Below are 19,431 nucleotides of genomic sequence, written 5' to 3'. Positions count from 1 at the left end.
TTCTTCAGCTCTATTTATCTGCCAAGAGAAGTCACATCTACGGTATCTATCAAGAGAACAGTTCCTATCCAATAGCATTCAAACCCATTGAGTGCCTCTGAAGATACATGTCCCTGTTAGTTTTAGAGCTAATAATGTGGGAGTTTCCCTCTGTTAATCTGTCCAGTCTTTTTTTTAAAGAACATCCTAAGAATCATGAATTACTTTTTTTTTCTTAAAAGAAATGCATTAGTTTACAGCAATATTCTTTAGGGGATACTGGGATGATTAAGTACGCTGTCATCTTAGGTTCAAATATTTGAATATAAATTATCCCTTGCATAGATTTTTAATCAACATTGTTTTAATTCATAATATAATATTACAAAAATAAAATTATAAAGTATAGACACTATGTTGTGAATATGCTATGAGTAGAGTCACACATTAAGCCGTAGACAGGTTAGTTATAGTTTGTTGAATAAATCATTTTCCTGGATTAGCACAATAGATTATGCCATAACTATAATTTGTAAAACACTATCAGAGATTACTCACTCTGCTAAGTCAAATAAATCACTGTATAACTTATCATAGTATGTGAACCTAACCTACCCATAAAATTTGTGGCATAAACCAAAGCTTACAGATGATATTGATGACTTGATACATTGTGCTAAGGCAAATCAAACAACATTATGGCACTATTATCAAGCTCTATTATAATGCAATGTATGAACTCAGCCAATAAAATAAAAATTATGTTAACAGGAAGGAAAGGAAAGGAGACAGTAGCAGATAGAATTACTATTTATGAAATCTTTAATATCAGTGAAGTGGCTATTCAAAGACTGTAGCCAGATTTCAGTAATTAGAAATCAGATATTACAGTAGAAACTTTCTAAGAATATTTGTCTACAATACATTAGTCATATGAAAAGCATTCCAGTGTAAATTTAAAACCTTAAAAGTAAATGTGATTAATTCCATTTTTCCACTAAATTGATAAATCTAGATATAATTTATTATACTCATTGAAGAACTTGACTTAAAAAACCATCAACCAAATTTTTATGAAAAGAATAATGTCTTTGTCATAAAGTGGGTGTCTAGGAACAGTTTGCAAGACTCATTTGGTTACCCACATCAGAAACCAAGATTTAGCAACTTTTAAGTGGAATGCTAACCCATTTTACTCATAATTAATATTTTAAGATCATAAGGAGCCACAATCTTCATTCATAATTTAACTGCAACAGGCTCACAAAGCAACCCCCATGGAACTTTTATGAAACAGAGGTTGCCTAGAGTCACTCTGAGGAAGATCGACTGTTTTGTGTTTCCAAATTTGATGTATATTTATGAATACATATCTTTATACCTTTATATGCAAATATGGATATGGTTAACTGTGGGCAGCTTTTTGCAGACGCTGGACCCTTTTTGGGCCCCAGGAGTACCTATTTTTAAAAAGAACTGGATATTCGCTCACCCAAAAAGGGAAGCTCACTATGACCAAAGCTTACCCAAAATTTAAAGGAGGATCTTGTCGGCCTTCCAAAAGCAGCTAGTCGCTCATTTAACTTTTCATAACCTCTCGTAGGTTATGCATCATTTAGTAATGAATCCCCAATTTAGCTCCTGGGGAGGAAAACTATGGCAAAACTAGACAGCATACTAAAAAGCAGAAACATCAGCCTGCCAACAAAAGTCAAGGCTATGTTTTTCTCAGTTGCAATGGATGGCTGTGAAAGTTGGACCATAAGGAAGGCTGAGCGCCAAAGAATGGAGGCCTTTGAACTCTGGTGCTGGAGAAGACTCCTGTGAGCCCCTTGGACTGCAAGGCGATCCAACTGGTCAGTCCTAGAGGAGATCAACCCTGACTGCTCCTTGGAAGGCCAGATCCTGAAGAGGAAACTCCAATACTTAGGCCACCTAATGAGAAGGAAGGACTCCCTGGAGAAGAGCCTCATGCTGGGAAAGACTGAGAGCAAAAGAAGAATGGGACGACAGAGAATGAGGTGGCTGGACGGATTTACTGAAGCAGTCGGCATTACCTTAAATGGATTCCAGAGGACGGTAGAGGACCGGAAGGCCTGGAGGAAAATTGTCCATGGGGTCGCAATGGATCCGACACAACTTCACAACTCACAACAACCACTTTGTTGAATTCTTTAACGAGACCTTTCTATGCATCCATATCTATTTATTTGCTTTAAGAGATTTAATTGGAATCTCGATTCTTCACCAATGAGCAAGATCATTTAGTTTAGTTTACTTTATTGTTATTGCGCCTTGTACAACAAAATTAAATGCCATCTTCAGTGTACAATGGCATTTGTGCTGGAAGTGGCACTCTTTTGCAGGGTGGGGGTGGGGGAATGGCTTAGAAATATTTGGCCAACAAAAAGGCTAGAAGAAAAACAGCTATGGCCAAAGATGCTGTGGCGGCCACTCAGTGCCTGCGCAAAGGACCATCCCGCACTAGGGATGCGCTAGAGTGGCGGGGTAGCCTTGCCTTTTCCAATGGCTCCTAATCCCCAAATCCATCTCTTATTCTAAATCCCCCCCTTTGAACTTCTTAATTTTAACCTCCTCTTGGCTCATGAGTATTCCTCATGACCCACTTTCTGGCTTGGCTCTTTCCTCCAGAAAGGGGTGCGTGGCCCTTTAAGAGGGCGCCATTCTAAGGCCAGTCCTAACGTGCTCCAACCTCCACAGGACGGACCTCGACTGCGCCGGCGCGAAAGGGAGGAGACCAGGAGGGCCCGAAAGAAAAGGGCAGGGCGATGGGCTGAGGGGGCGTGCGCCTGCGCCGGGCGCCTGCGCACTAGCCTTCTGCCCGCCCCTCACGGCTTGGGCAGGTCTCTGCAGCTTTAAGAGGGTCGCGCGGCCTGGAGGGTCCAGCCGACGGTCGCCTCAGTTTTGGGCTTGATTGCTTTCCTTCTCTTCTTTTTTTCCCCGTGGAGAGCTTGGACACCTGGAGCTCCTGAGGGAGGCGCTGTGCCCCAGCCCACCCGCCGCCTCGCCCGCCTCCCGAAGGCGGCTTGGGGAACCTTCCCGGAGCGCCCTCTGAGTGGGGCGGCACCCGCGCCCATTGCCCCTCCGGCCTGGGAGTGAGGAAGAGGATAGCCTCCCCCTCCCCCTCCCCATTGGCGGAGCCCCCCCAAAATGGCGGCGGCCAAGGAGGAGGCGCCAGGACCGCGCGCCAGAGTGAGTGGGCGGGACTGGGGGCGGGGCCAGGAGGTGATCTGGGAGGAGGGAGCCTGGTTGAGGTTCCAATGGAGTCCAGGGAGGTGGTGGAGCTAAGACATATGGGGAGGGTCCCTGTGGGGGTAGGGGGAATGGATGAGGCTGGAGGGGATGCTTCAAGACTTGGTGCGGGTGAGGGTGGAGCTGGGGATGGGGTGGGGGTCCAGCAGTGTTGACCCAGGCAATGAGAGCCTTGCAGAGCTGAAGAGAGGAATTGTGGGAAGGGTCATTGCCAGAGGGTCTTTGGAGGGTGGTCTTCATGCATTTTGGGGTCCTGCCCCCTTTGGTGCCAGGGAAAGGGAGTAAAGGGGATCAGGGATACTGGGTGGGGGGGTTGGGGAAGCTTTGTTGGAGCAAAGCCAGAGAGGAGTTTCATGGACTAGTTTTTCTTTGGGGCAGCAGATCGAGCAGGTTGGGAGAAGGCATTGAAGATGTTGGAAAGGAGGACATGGTGATGCGGGATGCACCTATCCCAGGGAGAAGGCCCTTAAGAGTTGAGCAGCTGAAAGGTAACAGAAGGCTGAGAGTGGAAAAGTTGGATGGGGAGGGGAAGCATGGGTAAAAGGAAGACAGATTAGAGGATATGTGTATGGGCAAAAAGGGTGCTTGGTACCAATAAAATGGGGGGCGGGGGTAAAGGGTTATTTGCATTCAGATTTATCCTTGTGAGTTAACATCTTGGTAATGGTGGAGCCAAAAGGCATTGGTAAGTTAACAGTTAAAAGACATATGCTAAAAGTCTTGGGTATCTACCTCTGCAACCCTCTTGGGAGGATACTGCTAGATTACGGTATTTCTTAAAAGAGTAAAGTGATGACTTGTATTGATTTTCATTATTTCTCCTTTTTGGCCCTTGAGCCTTCAAAAGAGGCCTTTGTGATATTCAGCCTAGTAAACCTCTTTGAATTTGTGACTTGCCAAATACTGGATAACATCAATTTTTTTCCGGCTAAATGGACAGGTGGATTCAGCTTGGTGAGCGTGACATTAATGGGATGTATTTCTATGGGAGTTTCATGTAACCTTGGTGTTGGCTCTATTTCATATTACTGGAATGTAATAGTGAGTAATGTTTCCGACCTGTAGTCTAAATTGTCTGACCATTTCCTTTTTAAATTAGCATGTTGAAATTATTGTCACACATATGTGCATTTGCACTTCATTGTGACATTATTCTTTAATCAGTCTAAGATTAATATGCAGGGTAAACTATGTAAAAAGGTTTTATCAGTGTGCTCAGATTATAGTCCTTAGTTAGAAAAAAGAAATTAAACCACAAATCTTATCTTTTAAAAAAATGGATAAAATTACAGTGAATATCAAAATCCTGCTATTGGCATTGAAATTTTGATTCTCTTGGCAAATGAAGTTCTTCAGTTACAGAGAAGGAAACTAGTATGTAATTGAGCAATCTATTTTAAACTTTCTCTCCTGCTGGTCAAACTACATGCCTTTTCCACTAGAATTTTGCTGCAGTCCCACCTATGTTTTGTGATGTCATAGCATGGAAGAGATGGAGTTTGCTGTATCAAATGGAAGGTATGCCAGCTGATGTGCTTGTGTTTGGGATCAAGGTGAAAATTCTGGCTATGTGTGTGAGCTGCTTACAATTTTAGCACAAGTTTTAGTTGATATTTCCTATCAATAACATTTGCTTTGGCTTGGATCTTCTAAAAAATATAACCATTTTAAGTTCATGGAAAGGGGCTTTGGTTTTTCTCCCTAAAAATTAACTCCTGAGAATTGGGGGATTTGTGAAATATGTGAAGAGGCTGCAAATAGCATTCTGCAATTAGATGAAGAATTACAGACAATTGTCTCTTTTATATGAATGGAAAGGCAACTTGAAATCTATGCCAATATTTTGTGTCACTAACACGTTGGATGACATCTCTTATAATTAATGCAGAATTTGTAAAAATAGACTTTTATTAGATGCCAGCTACCACATGCATTTAATAGTTTATTCTTGTCAAGGAAAAATATATTTCATTTGATTAGCTGTCGAGATAATAATATAACTGCATTTTAATTCAAGTAGCTAATAAAGATAAAATTTCTTGTACTTATTACACATTTTATTTTAGCCCTGAGTAATGTAGTCAAACTTAGATTTGAGTAGCTGGGCGAGTAATTGTCTCATTGTGATTCTAAATTATCTTAAAATGATACATGCTTAGAACTTTTACACTAGTGTCAAATGAATTTGTTCATTTCATAGTTTATTTTTTCTGCTATAAATGAAGTTTTATTCTACATATTTCATTCCTTGCTGTAGCTTTTCTAGAGAAATAAGGAAATAATCTTCATTGAAAAATAAAACTTTAAAGTGCTGAGAATTACTATTCCACTATAATAATATAGACATTACCCATCAAACTGTCTTTCTATCAGTGAAATGTGATTTCTGGAAAGTTTTGAATCAAAGTTTCCCTAAATGAATAAAAATCTATTATAGCACTTTTTTAAAAAAGGGGACCTGCTAGAAACCAGGAGACTGTGACCCAAAGGTGCTTTTTCAAGAGGCAACTGGGCTTTCTGTTTTTTTCTTTGAACAGGTTTTGCTTCTCATCCAAGAAGCTTCTTCAAGTCTTGGATGAGAAGCAAAACCAGAAAGTCTAGTTGCCTCTTGAAAAAGCACCTTTGGGTCAACTATGACCTAGATGACTGAGAATCTCCATAGACAGGAGACTGGGAGTTCTAGGCCTGCTTTAGGCATGAAAACCAGCTGCATGATTTTGAGCAAGTCCCTTTCTCTCAGTGCATAATGTCTGGCTTGGGCGATGGGCAATAAGCAGGTCCATCAATTCCTTCCCTGACCAATGGATTGATATTCAACTGTTCCAAAACTAAAAAAAGAAAGTGTTGTAGGAAAAACTCTAGGATGAAAAAAAACCCAACATAATGTTAAATAACTATTAAGCAACATGTTCAATATTATAATTGGTGAATGGTTTTGGAATGGAATTAGTTTAATAAAGTGCATATTATTTGAATGACAACAGCTTTTATTAAGTAAGCCAACATAAAAACAATTTACATGAGCATGTTTGGACAAATCATAATTTTACCTATGAAAAAGGCAAACTGTAGTCATGCCAGAGTACAAAGCTTAATCATGTTACACTATCTTTTAAAATGTATTCTTTGGACATGAAAGATATTATATTATTATATATTATTACCACCAATTGCCAAAGAAGTTCATTAGATAGATATTATTTAATCTATAAATCAGCTTAAAAAGAATCAAAACCAATAATACTTAGTGAAAATAGATACCTGATGACCAGGTGAGGATCAGGGGTTACCACAAAAAAGGGCCATGCTCTAATAGCATCAATATTGTATACTGACCGCAACCCAGTATAGCAATGTTTCATGGAACATAACGAAGGAATCTGGAGAAAATGTCTATAAGGAGCCAAGATTTTTAATGCCAAATTCAGACACTGGTAACAGGGCAAGTGGATCTTTACATCCACCTGGATTAATTTGGATTAACAACATTTGCAATTTCACTTCTTTGTTTTCTCATTTTTCCCGTCTTTCACTTTGTCTCTGAAGTACATGAACCATAATTTTGAAAAATGATAGCTTTTTTTGCAAATTAAGACCAAAAAACCCAGTAAAAATAGAGTAACGAATCAGAACTGTAAAAATCTTACTTTCCTAGTTATTCATGTTGTTGTTATTGTTATTTTGCCAAAGGCAGAATATCATGTTATTTAAATTTTCCATGGCTACCCTCAGCTTTGCTAATAAATCAAATTTCAACTTCTTAAATTGGATATTGATAGTGATTCAGTTTGCCTGCTTTGAATGCTTTTTTTGGCTCCCTGGATGTAAAAACCATCATATTAATTATTTATCTTAAAGGAGTTGCTGGGGAAATTAATGAGAGTTGCATAAAACTGTTACATTCTAAACATTTTCCAGAAAAGAATATTCAATATGATTATGATTGTGTTGGTAAGTTTTATGCTTGTCAGTCTTGCACAGTAATGTTGAAATTAAATTTTCCAAGCTTCTGAATTCATATGAGGCTTTGTTTTTTTTAATGTAATTTAATTTTTTATACTACCTTGCCTTTGGAAAAAGCAGGCAACTTTTATTGAATATTAAGAATCAAATCAGGGTTTCTAATCAATTGTGGTTCCTGGCCAAAACTGAGAAGCATCAATTATTAAGAGATTTGAGTTCATATAATTTGCAAAAATATGGCATAGCCAAGAGGGGTTTGTTCATAGCAAATTATTTGGAATTGATTATTTGCACCAACTTGATTGGCGAAGAGAGTTTGCCGTATGTTCAAAACAACTTCAGCTGCTTCAAATCTAGATTAGGACTGAACTTAAAGTAATACAAAATATGAAAGCATAATATTGTAAAGTGTTCCATTCTTTTTGCTAGTCTAATGTAATGCAATTTTCTGTAGCTTGTTGCTTTCCAGATATATAATAATAATAATAATAATAATAATAATAATAATAATAATAATAATAATAATAATAATAATAATAATAATAATAATAATAATAATAATATTTATTTCTTAGCCGCACCCTCTCCCGAAGGACTCGGGGCGGCGTACAATAAAAAACATAAAAATACAAGTATGGACAGACATACATATAATATAGACGTAAACAAAGACGTATACAAAGAGGAGGTGGACAAATGGATGGAGACAATTAAAATCACAATATTAAAATCCCCTAAATAAATTGAATAAATTACAAAAATAAAAACCCGTCAGGAGCGATATGTTCAGACTATGGTTGAGCCAGGCCAGCTACTTGAAATAGGTGGGTCTTGAGCTTTACACGGAAGGAGCGGAGGTCAGAGGTAGTCCTAATATCCGGGGGATATTATTTGCACTGTAATTATTAGGATCTAATAACTGGCTAATTTTCAGTCTCAACATTCCTGGAAGATGCCATTTGGGAAGAATGTTTTACTATTAGTATTACATTTAGAAAAAAATAGTTCTTAGTTGCGCCCCATGGCCTGGAAGCAAAATGAGTTATGCCAATCCCTTAAACTAAAGACTGTATAATTGCATTTTTACAGTACATGAAGACTTACCTATATTTTCATAACCATACAAGTTATAGCATTAGTTTTTTCTTTTATTTCAGAAATCCTAACTTCATTGTATGGTGTATATTGTCTGCAAAAATATATATGTAAAATTGCTTCAAATTAAAGCAATTTTAATTTGTGTTTATTTAGTAAAACCAAGCTAAAATAGTAGCAATCGTGCTATTTTTACATTGTATCGATACATGATACAATTTTTTAATAGTGAAAAAGAATTGAACTTGAGAGTGAACGTGTTCTATACCATTCTACTTTGAATTTAGTTCCAGTTATTTCATTTGGGCTTATTTACATAATGTCTAAATAGGATTACAGACCAAGGATTACATTATTCAACTACCAAGGATATTTTATTACCATATCTTAAACTTCGTATTGCAAAACCTTTAAAGCATAGCCCAATAGTTATTTGGGGAGATATTTGTATATTTTAAAGATGGAATAACTCAGTAAATAAAGCACATTTATCTTACTGCGACTTTAAGGGAAATATTAGGATAGTGGAAACATTACTATAGTGTGCCTGAAGATCTGTACTAATTTACATGTGATTGTACATTTATAAGTTTTAATTTCAAAGTTGACTAGCAATATAGTCATTACATTTCCCAGTTTGATAACGTTATACTAATTGATTAGGGATATTTTTTCATTTTTGAAAAATACGTCTTTTCACTTTCCTTTAAAATATATGACAATACATACAGCTTATCCAAAGAAAAGTTTGGATACAATCAGTGTGCTCTCCTTTGCTGGCTTAAGGTAATTGTTTTTGTAGCTCTTTGCTAGTTTTCTTATTTTTATATCTTTATTTGTATTCTACTTTTCAGCTAGTAGGCTACAGGTAATACATGCCTTTAAATTTATAAGCATAATGTAGAAGTGAGAGGGAAGAAAGATGAACGCATAGTTAAGTGTATTATTCATATTGGAAAAGTGAAAGAATTCTTTTAGCTATTGTTTACCAAAAACCACTGTTAATATTTTTACTATCAAATGCTTGTGTTTTTATTTAAAACATATTTTAATTCTGTGCATCACATTTGGATATATCTCAGTAATTCCCAAAGTTTTATCTATAAAAGCATAATAGCATGGCTTTCATGTGGTCATTTACCGAATTCACCCAGCAGATGTGCCCAATCATGAGGTGAATAGATTATATTCTGAAACCCACCCAAATATATTTTGAATGAATGCGTAATTGTTACTTTTTATTTCTTTAATTCATAGCAAATGGCAACCTCTTTATGATCTGGGCAGATAGTATTTGGATGAGGAACCATTTGGAAATCCCAGGGCTGTAGACTAGACCGGAAAATTTAAAAATATCCCACAAGAAGGCAATAAGAAATCATTTATATATTATGCCAATAATACCACAGCATAGATCAACCATGCATTCATCAGGATTTGAGCTTGGTTCAAAGATGACCTTTCCTTTATTTTAGACACTTACCAAATAATCAAAGATAAAATTATTTAAATGAACATTGCAGAATACAGAATACAATCAATTCTCCAAAGCACCCCTTTTCCTATGCTGGACAATTCTATCACTCAGTATAGTTTAGTAATCCCTGAGAGGACACAGGTGAGTTACCTGCCTAGTTTGCATAGGCAAATATGATTTCCCAAAACCCAAGTGGTTGCGAGCAGAATGTAGAAACTGCTTGTTGAAAAATGATGCTTATTATGACCCAAACAGAATACACTACAGCAGGGGTGTCCAAACTTGGGAACTTTAAGACTTGTGGACTTCAACTCTCAGAATTCCCCAGCCAGCTGGGGAATTCTGAGAGTTGAAGTCCACAAGTCTTAAAGTTCCCAAGTTTGGACACCCCTGCACTACAGGTTCCGTGATGTGTCTGGCAGGAGAGCTGGATTTGGGAACATACTCAGCACATGCAGTGTGCAATGTTGTGGTCATTCCCAAAAGCCTGTAATTGTTTCAGGCTATTCGTTCTAAAGAGCCAGAATGCGATACAGGAGATCTGTGACAGGAATTTCATGTGGGATCTGGGACTGTTTTAGTCTGCTGGGATCTGAAATATGTGCTGCATAACATACACCATTGCTAACAATAATAATAGTCTGGCTGGCTGTGTAACTAACCATAATGCATTTGACATTCCTGCCTTGACTATCAGTGATTCTGTTTGTGTGGGTTTCTTGATTTTTTTAATAATGTTCTCAGATTAATGAGGCTTTTACATTTTTAATGATTATGGTAACCCATGGAATTTTAGTTATCAAGGAAAAGTATGATCAATATGTAACAGATTTAGGGAGTGGGTGTGTGAGAGAGGGGGGTGGGAGAGGGAGGATTGGAGTGGGAGAATTGGATTTGTTTTTTTAAAGGAAAGCAATTCATTCTTGATAGTTGTGGATGTTTTTCCTTTTTCTGGCATGATTGTTTCCTGTATAGGGGGAATACACAGATATTCCATGAGTCAAATGGCAGTTTCAAGAGAGAAAGAGTTTTTATAGCAAGAATGAGTTCATTCGACCCCCCCCCCCCCAGATCCATATAACAAAAGGCTTGTTTTCTCTTTCTTTCCCCCCTTCTGCTTTTAGCTCTCTTAAAACTTTGGGGTCATCCACAAAAATCACCTGTGTCAACACCATAGAATTGTTCATAAATTTGACAATCTGAAATAAGCTTCAATTGCAACTCTGTTATAGTAACTTTGGCAATCTTGTTGGCGAGCGGACTTGGACAAAAATTAGGAACCATGGCTATGAATGCGTTTGTGACAGAAAAGGCACCCCTCACCGCCCCCGCCCCCCCAACCTTAATTGGATGCTTTTCTTGGAAGGTTTTGTGTGTGTGTGTGTGTGTGTGTGTGTGTGTGTGTGTGTGATGTTTTCTTTTCAAAAAGATTGGGAATATTGAATAAGTGAAATTGCTACTCAAATCTTCTGTCCACGTTTTAAAAACTGGATCAACTTCAAGGGGTTTTTTGTCCTCTGTTCTTTGGTATCTATGATTGAGGGGATTTCCAAACCCATTTGTAATATGACCCAAGGGTCTACTGTTCTAAACTTTTATGGAATAAGTGATTTCTTTTCGGGGGGGGGGATTACATTGAGATATTCATATGCTCCTACTCTTGCCCCATGCAGTTCTTTTGCTATGCAGGGGCTTTTCCATGTAGAGAGCTGGTTTGGCGTATTGGTCTAGAAACCAGGAGAATGTGAGTTCTAGTCCTGCCTTAGACATAAATGCCTGCTGGATGCCAATCGTTTTCTCTCAACCCAATCCACTTCACAGGGTCGTTGTGGAGAAAAATAAGAAGAGGAAGGAGTATTAGGTATGTTGCCACCATGAGTTACTTATCAACTCATAAAGGAAAGATTAAAAAAATGAATCAAACAAACAAATGCCTCCAGATTAAATCTTGGATTCTCCAGTTATGGCTGAGAAATGATGATGCCTGATTCCATGGATAGCATAGCTATCAGTACCTCCAGGCTTACAGATCAACCCATGGTTTTATCTAGAAAAACCAGTTTCGTATGACTGAAGTATTTTTGTGCTCAGTACTTAGAACTTCCATGAGCATAGTTGGAGGAAGTGGAACAAAGAGTGATAAAGCAACAGCAAAGCAGTGTTCCTGCTGCAAGGAATCACTCTGCATCTCCCAGACATTGATTACATTCCCCTCTTGAGCAAAACTTCTGATAGTGTTTGAGGAAAACAAATTATTGCTGAAATAGAACAGAAAACCTAGGTCTTCAGGAGGAACACAAATGTAAAATACATATTTTCACACATAAAGATAAATTCAGTGGGGTGTTTTCCGGAGGGATTTTGCAGGATTAGCCAGGATTGGGTATTGTTATGTCCAATTGGCCTCGAGACAGAGTTAATCTGAAGCCAGGCTTCTGTGCTCTTTGCTTCTGGTTCCCAGTTTCAGCTCTGTCCCACCAAAGAAAGACAGGTTGCTTTTGCTTCCTGATTCTTCCAAAAACAATCCAGTGCCATCCTGCAAATTCCTTCTCCCTGACTTCTTCCCCTTGCCTCCATCTGATACCAGGAAGCCTCCCCTTGGTGTGGCTCACTCCCGCCCGCCGGTAAGGGATTTAAAAGATGCTTCTGGGGCTTTAGAGGCAGGACACCATTACGGCGGCCATTTTGGGGCCTCACTTCCTGCGGGCCGCATGGGCTGGGGCAGCGGCTACTACAAAGCCTCGTTTTCATCCCTGCCTTCCTGGGTGGCCATCCTTTCTGCAGCGGCGGTGGCAGCAAGGCCCTGCAGGCCCAGATTGACGCCAGGTGGCCCGGAGCGGCGCGGAACAGCAAGGACCGTGTGGCGCTGCCGGCAGCCACGCGGTTTGCAAAAGGGGCCAGAAAGGTCTACCAGAGGCTGATTTCGTCGCGTAGAGGCCGTGAGTGATTGGGGGAAGCTGTTTTATGGTCGCTGCTGTTTCTGATGGGCTGAGCCTCGTAGAACCCTGACCTGGTGCCATGGCAGATGCAGAGGAGAGGCCGGATTTCCCCCCCATTGTCCCTTGGGGAGGGGATCTCCAGTGGGGCCCGAGTGAGGCCCACGGCCTCTGTGAGACTGTGAAAAGCTGCAGCAGCTGGAAAATCCTCCAAGGCCTTGCAGAAGGATGAGGAAAGGAGGCACAGGGCCCTGGAAAAGCAGGTGTCCAGGGCTGAACAGAGGGGTAGGCCTAGTTCTCCCTTGAAGTCTACATCGCCCACTAGATCCAGGTCTAGTCTCCTCACAGAGGGGATTCCCCAGTGTGTATCAGGGACCTTTCACCTTCGCCCCCACTCTCCATGGTGGAACAGGGCCCCTATCTAAGGGATCCTTTTCAGTGCAGGGGGGCCAGGGAGGATAGTCCCATCAGGCCATCATTGGCTCCACAGTCTGAACACTGTGCACAAGAGGAGGAGGAGGAGGATTCTTTCGTTAAGAGACATGGAGCAGCTTCCAGCAAGCATTCAGAGGTTTATCTCCTCTGCAATTTCACATGGAATTTCTGCTGGGTTACAGAAGGGGGTCTGTGCGACCCGCAATGGTGGCAAAGGTCCCTGGGGGGTTGCCACTGCTCAGGCCAGGCTGAGGCCTTCCCCCTTGGAGGTGCGCCGGCCTGTTTCTCCTTCTCTGGCTAGCGAAGGTTCTATGGCGGGGGATCAGGTTCAGAGAGAGGTAGACATGTCTGATGATGAGGATCCCTCAAAACCTGAGACACCAGCATTCTCTGGCCTGTTTCCTCCGGATTTGTTCATGTCACTGTTGCGCACGGCCAGGGCCACAGCGCAACTGGGTGAGACGGAGGGCGCCAAGTCGGGTGCCAAGAAGGGTGGTCCGGAGAAAAAGCCGGAGGATCGAGTTTACTCAGAGCCTCCTCCAGCGAAGGAAGACATCCCTGCCCCATAGTTCCTGGAGGTAGTTAAAAAGCAGTGGGAAAAGCCAGGAACATTTCCCAACCCCAGCAGTAGTGATAGGAGGTTCTTTAATATGGAACCTAGTTTCTCCGAGGCGTTGCAGGTGCCCACAGTGGACCCTCCAGTGGTGGCATTGGCTTCCACGTCAACGGTGGTGTCCGGCGATGTGGCTGATTACTTGAAGGCCGAGGACAAGAAGGAGGAGCTGACCCTTCGTAAAACATTCCAGTCTTCCGCATGGGCCATCAAAGCAGCTGCCTCTGCATCATTCTTCAGCCGCACGGCTATTCTTTGGCTACAACAGATGCAGGAAAGGATTCCGCCTGAGGTGCGTACTCATCAAGATCTCAACAAGCTGGTTGCTGTTGCACAATTCTCTGCAGACGCCACTCTGCAAGCCATGAAGTATGCTTCACGGGCAATGGCGGCCTCGGTGACCTCCCGACGCCTCCTGTGGCTGAGGGGGTGGCAAGCGGAGAACAAGACAAAGTAGCATCTGGCATCATCGCCTTATTCCGGGGGATCCCTTTTCGGTACCCCGTTGGACCCAATCCTCATTGAGGTCAAGAACAAAAAGAAGGTCATGCCTACGCCCGCAAAGAAGTCGGATCAAAAATTGGACCTCCAACACAATATAAATTGGCTGGAACTGCAAGCGATTCACTTGGCATTGCGGCACTTCAAGGACCATGTTCAGGATCGAGACGTCTTGGTGCTAAACGACAATGTGGCGGTGAAGGCCCACGTCAACCGACAGGGCGGCACACACTCCAGGGCTCTTCAAACCAAGGCAATGGCACTCGGCGCCTGGGCAGAGAGGCATCCTCGATCGCTCAGGGCAGAACACATCACAGGAGTGAACAACCACCAAGCCGACTGGCTCAGTCGGGCCATAGTCGACCACGGGGAGTGGAGCCTTTCTCTGAAACTGTTCCAGGCCATCTGCTCCAGGTTCGGCCATTCGGTGGTGGACCTGTTTGCCACACCGCAGAACTCTCAGGTGTATCGGTTCTTCTCTTGGTTCCTGGCTCTGGGGACAAAGGGAGTTGACGCGCTTCAGATTCCGTGGCCGGAGGGCCTGCTCTATGCCTTCCCTCCCCTTCCCCTTCTCTCTGGGGTAGTTCAGAAAGTGATATCAGAGAGGGCAAAGCTCATCTTAGTGGCACCCTACTGGCCGCACCAGGCGTGGTTTGCGGACCTAATGTGCCTGTCAGCGTCACACCCGTGGAGGATCCCGGAGAAGGATGTGGACCTCAGACAGGGGAACCTGTTGCATCCCAAGTGGCTGCAGCTAGCCGTGTGGAGATTGAGCAGGAGCGCCTAAGGGCCGCCAAGCTTTCACAGAGGGTGATCTCCACAATTGAGGCTTCACACAAGGGTTCCACCACTAGGATTTATGATTCTACCTGGTGGGTCTTTGCAGAGTGGTGCCAGGTCTTGGGAGCGAATCCTCGCGAGGCTTCGATTCTGCATGTCTTGGAGTTCCTCCAAGATGGATTGGATAGTGGGCTCTCACATGGCATCCTCAGGAGACAGGTGGCGGCCCTCTCCATGATTATTCGGGGAGAGGGGCTACTTCCACTTTCCCAGGTCCCGTTAATTATGAGGTTTTTGAAGTGTGCGGGGAATCTCCGTCCCCCAGTAGTCCATAGGTTTCCGACATGGAGCCTCACTACGGTTCTCCGAACAATGACAGGAGCACAATTCGAACCTCTGACAGTTGACATGAATACGTAACCCTTAAGTTTACGTGTTCCTTGTGGTGGTCACCTCAGCCCGTCGCATCTCTGAATTAGGGGCATTGTCCTCCAGGTTGGATCTTTGTACATTCCACAATAATCGGGTCGTCCTGCGACTGGATCCGACTCTTGTTCCCAAGGTTAACTCCCTTTTCCACTGGTCACAGGAGAGGGTATTACCAGATTTTTGTCCGGATCCGTCTCATGATAGGGAGCGCCTTTGGCACCGGCTGGATGTCAGGTGTGCCTTGTGCATTTACCTGAGGCGCATGGAGGGCCTCAGGAAGTCTGAGGCACTTTTCGTTTCCTTTTGTCTGTCTTCCCTGGGGAAGAGGGTGTCCTCCTCGGCTATAGGGAGGTGGATCAAGCTGGTCATCGCATTGGCCTATGAGGTTCAGCACCTTCCGGTGCCCCAGGGCACAACAGCACACTCCACCAGGAGTGCGGCTACCTCAGCGGCCTGGGCCACACAGGCGCCTGTCGTGGAGATTTGCAAGGCGGCTACATGGGCGTCCCTGTCTCCCTTTATCAGGCACTATAGGTTAGATGCGTTTGCATCGGCTGATGCGGTGTTTGGTCGTAGGGTGTTACAACAGGTGGTAGCGCATGAGGGGCCCAGGACCAATAGTGCCCCCCCCCCCCGAGGGATGTTAACTTGGGTATGTCCCAATCCTGGCTAATCCTGCAAAATTCCTCTGGAAAATGACAGTTGGTCTTACCTGAACTGTTGTTTTAGGAGGTTTTACAGGATTAGCCAGGTTCCCGCCCTAGCATTGGTCCAGGGGTTGGGGGAGTTCAGGGGGTAGGGAGTGTTCCCTTATGACTTGTTTTCAGGTGTTTGCAATGGGCTTGACTCGTTGAAACTGGGAACTAGAAGCAAGGAGCACAGAGGCGTGGCTTCAAATTAACTCTGTCTCGAGGCCAATTGGACATCACAATACCCAATCCTGTCTAATCCTGCAACACGTCCTAAAACAACAGTTCAGGTAAGACCAACTGTCATTTTAAAAAAAAGATTTCTATACAAAGCTGAATTAAAACGTATTGGTCCAAATTACATAGCTGCTCTTTTGTAATACAATACAATAGCAGAGTTGGAAGGGACCTTGGAGGTCTTCTAGTCCAACCCCCTGCCTAGGCAGGAAACCCTATACCGTTTCAGACAAATGGCTATCCAACATCTTCTTAAAGACTTCCAGTGTTGGGGCATTCACAACTTCTGGAGGCAACTTCTGTTCCACTGATTAATTGTTCTAACTGTCAGGAAATTTCTCCTCAGTTCTAAGTTGCTTCTCTCCTTGATTAGTTTCCACCCATTGCTTCTTGTTCTACCCTCAGGTGCCTTGGAAAATAGTTTGACACCCTCTTCTTTGTGGCAGCCCCTGAGATATTGGAACACTGCTATCATGTCTTCCCTAGTCCTTCTTTCTATTAAACTAGACATACCCAGTTCCTGCAATCGTTCTTCATATGTTTTAGTCTCCGGTCCCCTAATCATCTTTGTTGCTCTTCTCTGCACTTTTTCTAGAGTCTCCACATCTTTTCTACATCGTGGCGACCAAAACTGAATGCAGTATTCCAAGTGTGGCCTTACCAAGGCATTATAAAGTGGTATTAACACTTCACGGGATCTTGATTCTATCCCTCTGTTGAGGCAGCCTAGAACTGTGTGTTGTGTTAGTGATCCAATGCTGCTGGAATATTTTGCTGACATATTTGCACTAGCTCGAATTTGTCCCTTTTGAAAAGCAGCTGCAAACATGTATCTGTGTGTGTTTGTGTGTATCTTCATTTATTACAGTGTAGATAGCAGAGTCATGCATGCCCTTGAGGAATTCTGTGGTGGGTTTAATTTTCCCCATATTACTTCTCTGTTATTTTAAAATAGCTGCTGAATATTGTGACATTTTTCTTCATATCTTGACAAACCTTAACTACTGAATGTCAAGCTGCCTTTAAGGAAAGAGAAGTTGAACTAGTAAAATATATATATATATATACTGTTGATCCAAGATATTGATATTGTTATTATTACCTACAAAATATGTAGTTTTCCCTAACACCCTTACCCTAATCACACTGTTCATCCTATTCTTGAACAATTTGAACAACTCAACGTTTCCATCTGACTTTGCCTTGATTGAGAAAACATGAATTTTCTTTATGTTCGTTTGCCTTGAACAGCTCCTTTAAGTGGGGAGTTATAATCCACTCATTTTAGCTGAGCTGGCCATGCTGGGAATGTTCTTGAATAAAGAGGGCATGTTGTATTGAGACAGGGAAGAGTATGAGCATGCAACAACCCTCCCCTTGCAGTTTTGGTGGCTGACCGGGTGGCGCTAGACACGGGCCGCTGCAACAGCTGCTAATGCTAGGGGGCTCTACACTTCCAGCAGAACCTTCCTGAGTTCACAGCTCAAGCAAGCTCCCTCCTTAGTTGCACTCTATGGCTGTCCTGACCTCTAGAGGTTCACTTCCTGTTGGAAATGCTGCTTTTCCTGCAGCAGGTATATGCAGCAGGCTGGCTCTTTGTTACCCACTGCACTTCTTTCTCCTCTCTCTTTAGATGCTATGAAGGTAGGAATTGATACCCTGCAAAGGTTTCCCGAAAAGGCACTTGCCTGTGGAATGACCATGGTTTCTCTGAATGATAAAGGGAATTTCTCAAGCCTAGGGGAGGGGGAGGGGACTGTGATATTGACTAAAGTGGTTAACATTACCCCCCTCCCCCTCATCAGTGTGTCCCAAGGCTGGGAGCTACTGCCTAGACATTATTTTGTCAGGGCTTCGGAATATCTGAAATTTTGATGCTGTTGCATAAATGATTTGCCTATTCTGCACATTATTTTTTTTTAAAAAGCAGTTTGTCTTAAAAGCATGCTGCATGCAAGTTGAAAAATATGTTGTTATGGTTCTTCAGTTTCAGAAGAAATTAGTTCTGAGAACTTGCTATAATGGCGTAAAACGTTATTGGGTCATAGATTTTTTCCCCCCCAAATTGTTGCTGTGTGTCAGTCTTGTCCATCTCAATTTGTTCAGATATACCACTTCTATTTTTGTGTTACAAAAATTAAGAGATTTGAATTAAATATGTAGCGTCTAAAAGCTTTTGGAATATTTGTTCTACATTTCAATGTTGTCCTATCCTAATGGGGTCAAGGTTTTGGTTATTTCCTCATGGAATTGGGGTAATAAAAAGTTACAATATTGGGAAAAGATGATTAAATGTAATCGCTGTCTGATAAAGACATTTGGGGCCAGTTACTAGGGTAGCATTTCAAGGATTAGTAGAAATGTTATCTTCCCTAAAAACTGCTGGTTAGTTTTAACAGTACTTAGTTGCATCAGTCACTCCATTTAATACAAGGAGGTTTCCAGTATTTCTATTTTTATACATTGTTCTTCTGAAACATAATGACTTCGTAATCTTCACAACCCTATAGAGTAGGCCAGTATTTTTAATTCCATATTGCATATGGAGAAGCGCGCTTTTGAGTGTTCATAGTTGCATGTTTATTATTTATTTAAACAATTTACATGGTCATCCATGTTTACTTCAGTAACTCTTTACATTTCACAGCACTTCTAATATCAGTAATATCAATGTTAGGGTAACTATTCGCTTATATTATCTGTCCTGATGTATCTTTTATGAGGTATTTCTTTTGAAATAGAGTTTTGGGCTACAGTACATTAGTTATTGTAGATCAGATGCAATTCCTTTTATGGACCTTGCACTATGCATTCTGTTAAATGAAAAAGAAGGTCCAAACTATGGCTAATGTAACTTCATTCCATATTCTTGCCACCTCATGTCTTTTAGAGTCCATTCTTCTTTTCATGAAGTATTGACATAAACATTACATTTCCTATTTCCAAGTAAAATTCATTTACATAAACATGTATATTTACCCTTCTAATATTTACACATCAGTGATGTTGAAATGAAAAGTAAGT

At 41.8% G+C, this 19,431-nt stretch overlaps 1 protein-coding gene across 8 annotated transcripts in view; it reads left to right on the top strand.

Annotated features, from left to right (window-relative positions):
• Window positions 1-2,814: 2,814 nt before the first annotated feature.
• ZMYM4 (zinc finger MYM-type containing 4) overlaps window positions 2,815-19,431 on the top strand; it is a 64,306-nt gene continuing 47,689 nt past the window's right edge. For 3 of the 8 annotated variants that reach the window (XM_081962723.1, XM_081962724.1, XM_081962720.1), the window contains exons 1-3: window positions 2,815-3,192; window positions 3,631-3,740; window positions 4,695-4,770. In XM_081962723.1, the coding sequence (XP_081818849.1) occupies window positions 4,736-4,770 (35 nt within the window). In that variant the 5' untranslated portion in view covers window positions 2,815-3,192; window positions 3,631-3,740; window positions 4,695-4,735. Of the gene's footprint in view, window positions 3,193-3,630; window positions 3,741-3,830; window positions 4,207-4,694; window positions 4,771-17,976; window positions 18,052-19,431 lie in introns of those variants that run through there. The other 5 variants (XM_081962721.1, XM_081962725.1, XM_081962722.1 and 2 more) reach the window with 5 other exon arrangements.

Source organism: Natrix helvetica, assembly GCF_964273705.1.
Source record: "Natrix helvetica genome assembly, chromosome: 9".
Lineage (NCBI taxonomy): Eukaryota > Metazoa > Chordata > Lepidosauria > Squamata > Natricidae > Natrix > Natrix helvetica.
The sequence above is the reverse complement of the archived record's forward strand: the minus strand, read 5'-3'. Positions and strand labels throughout refer to the sequence as shown.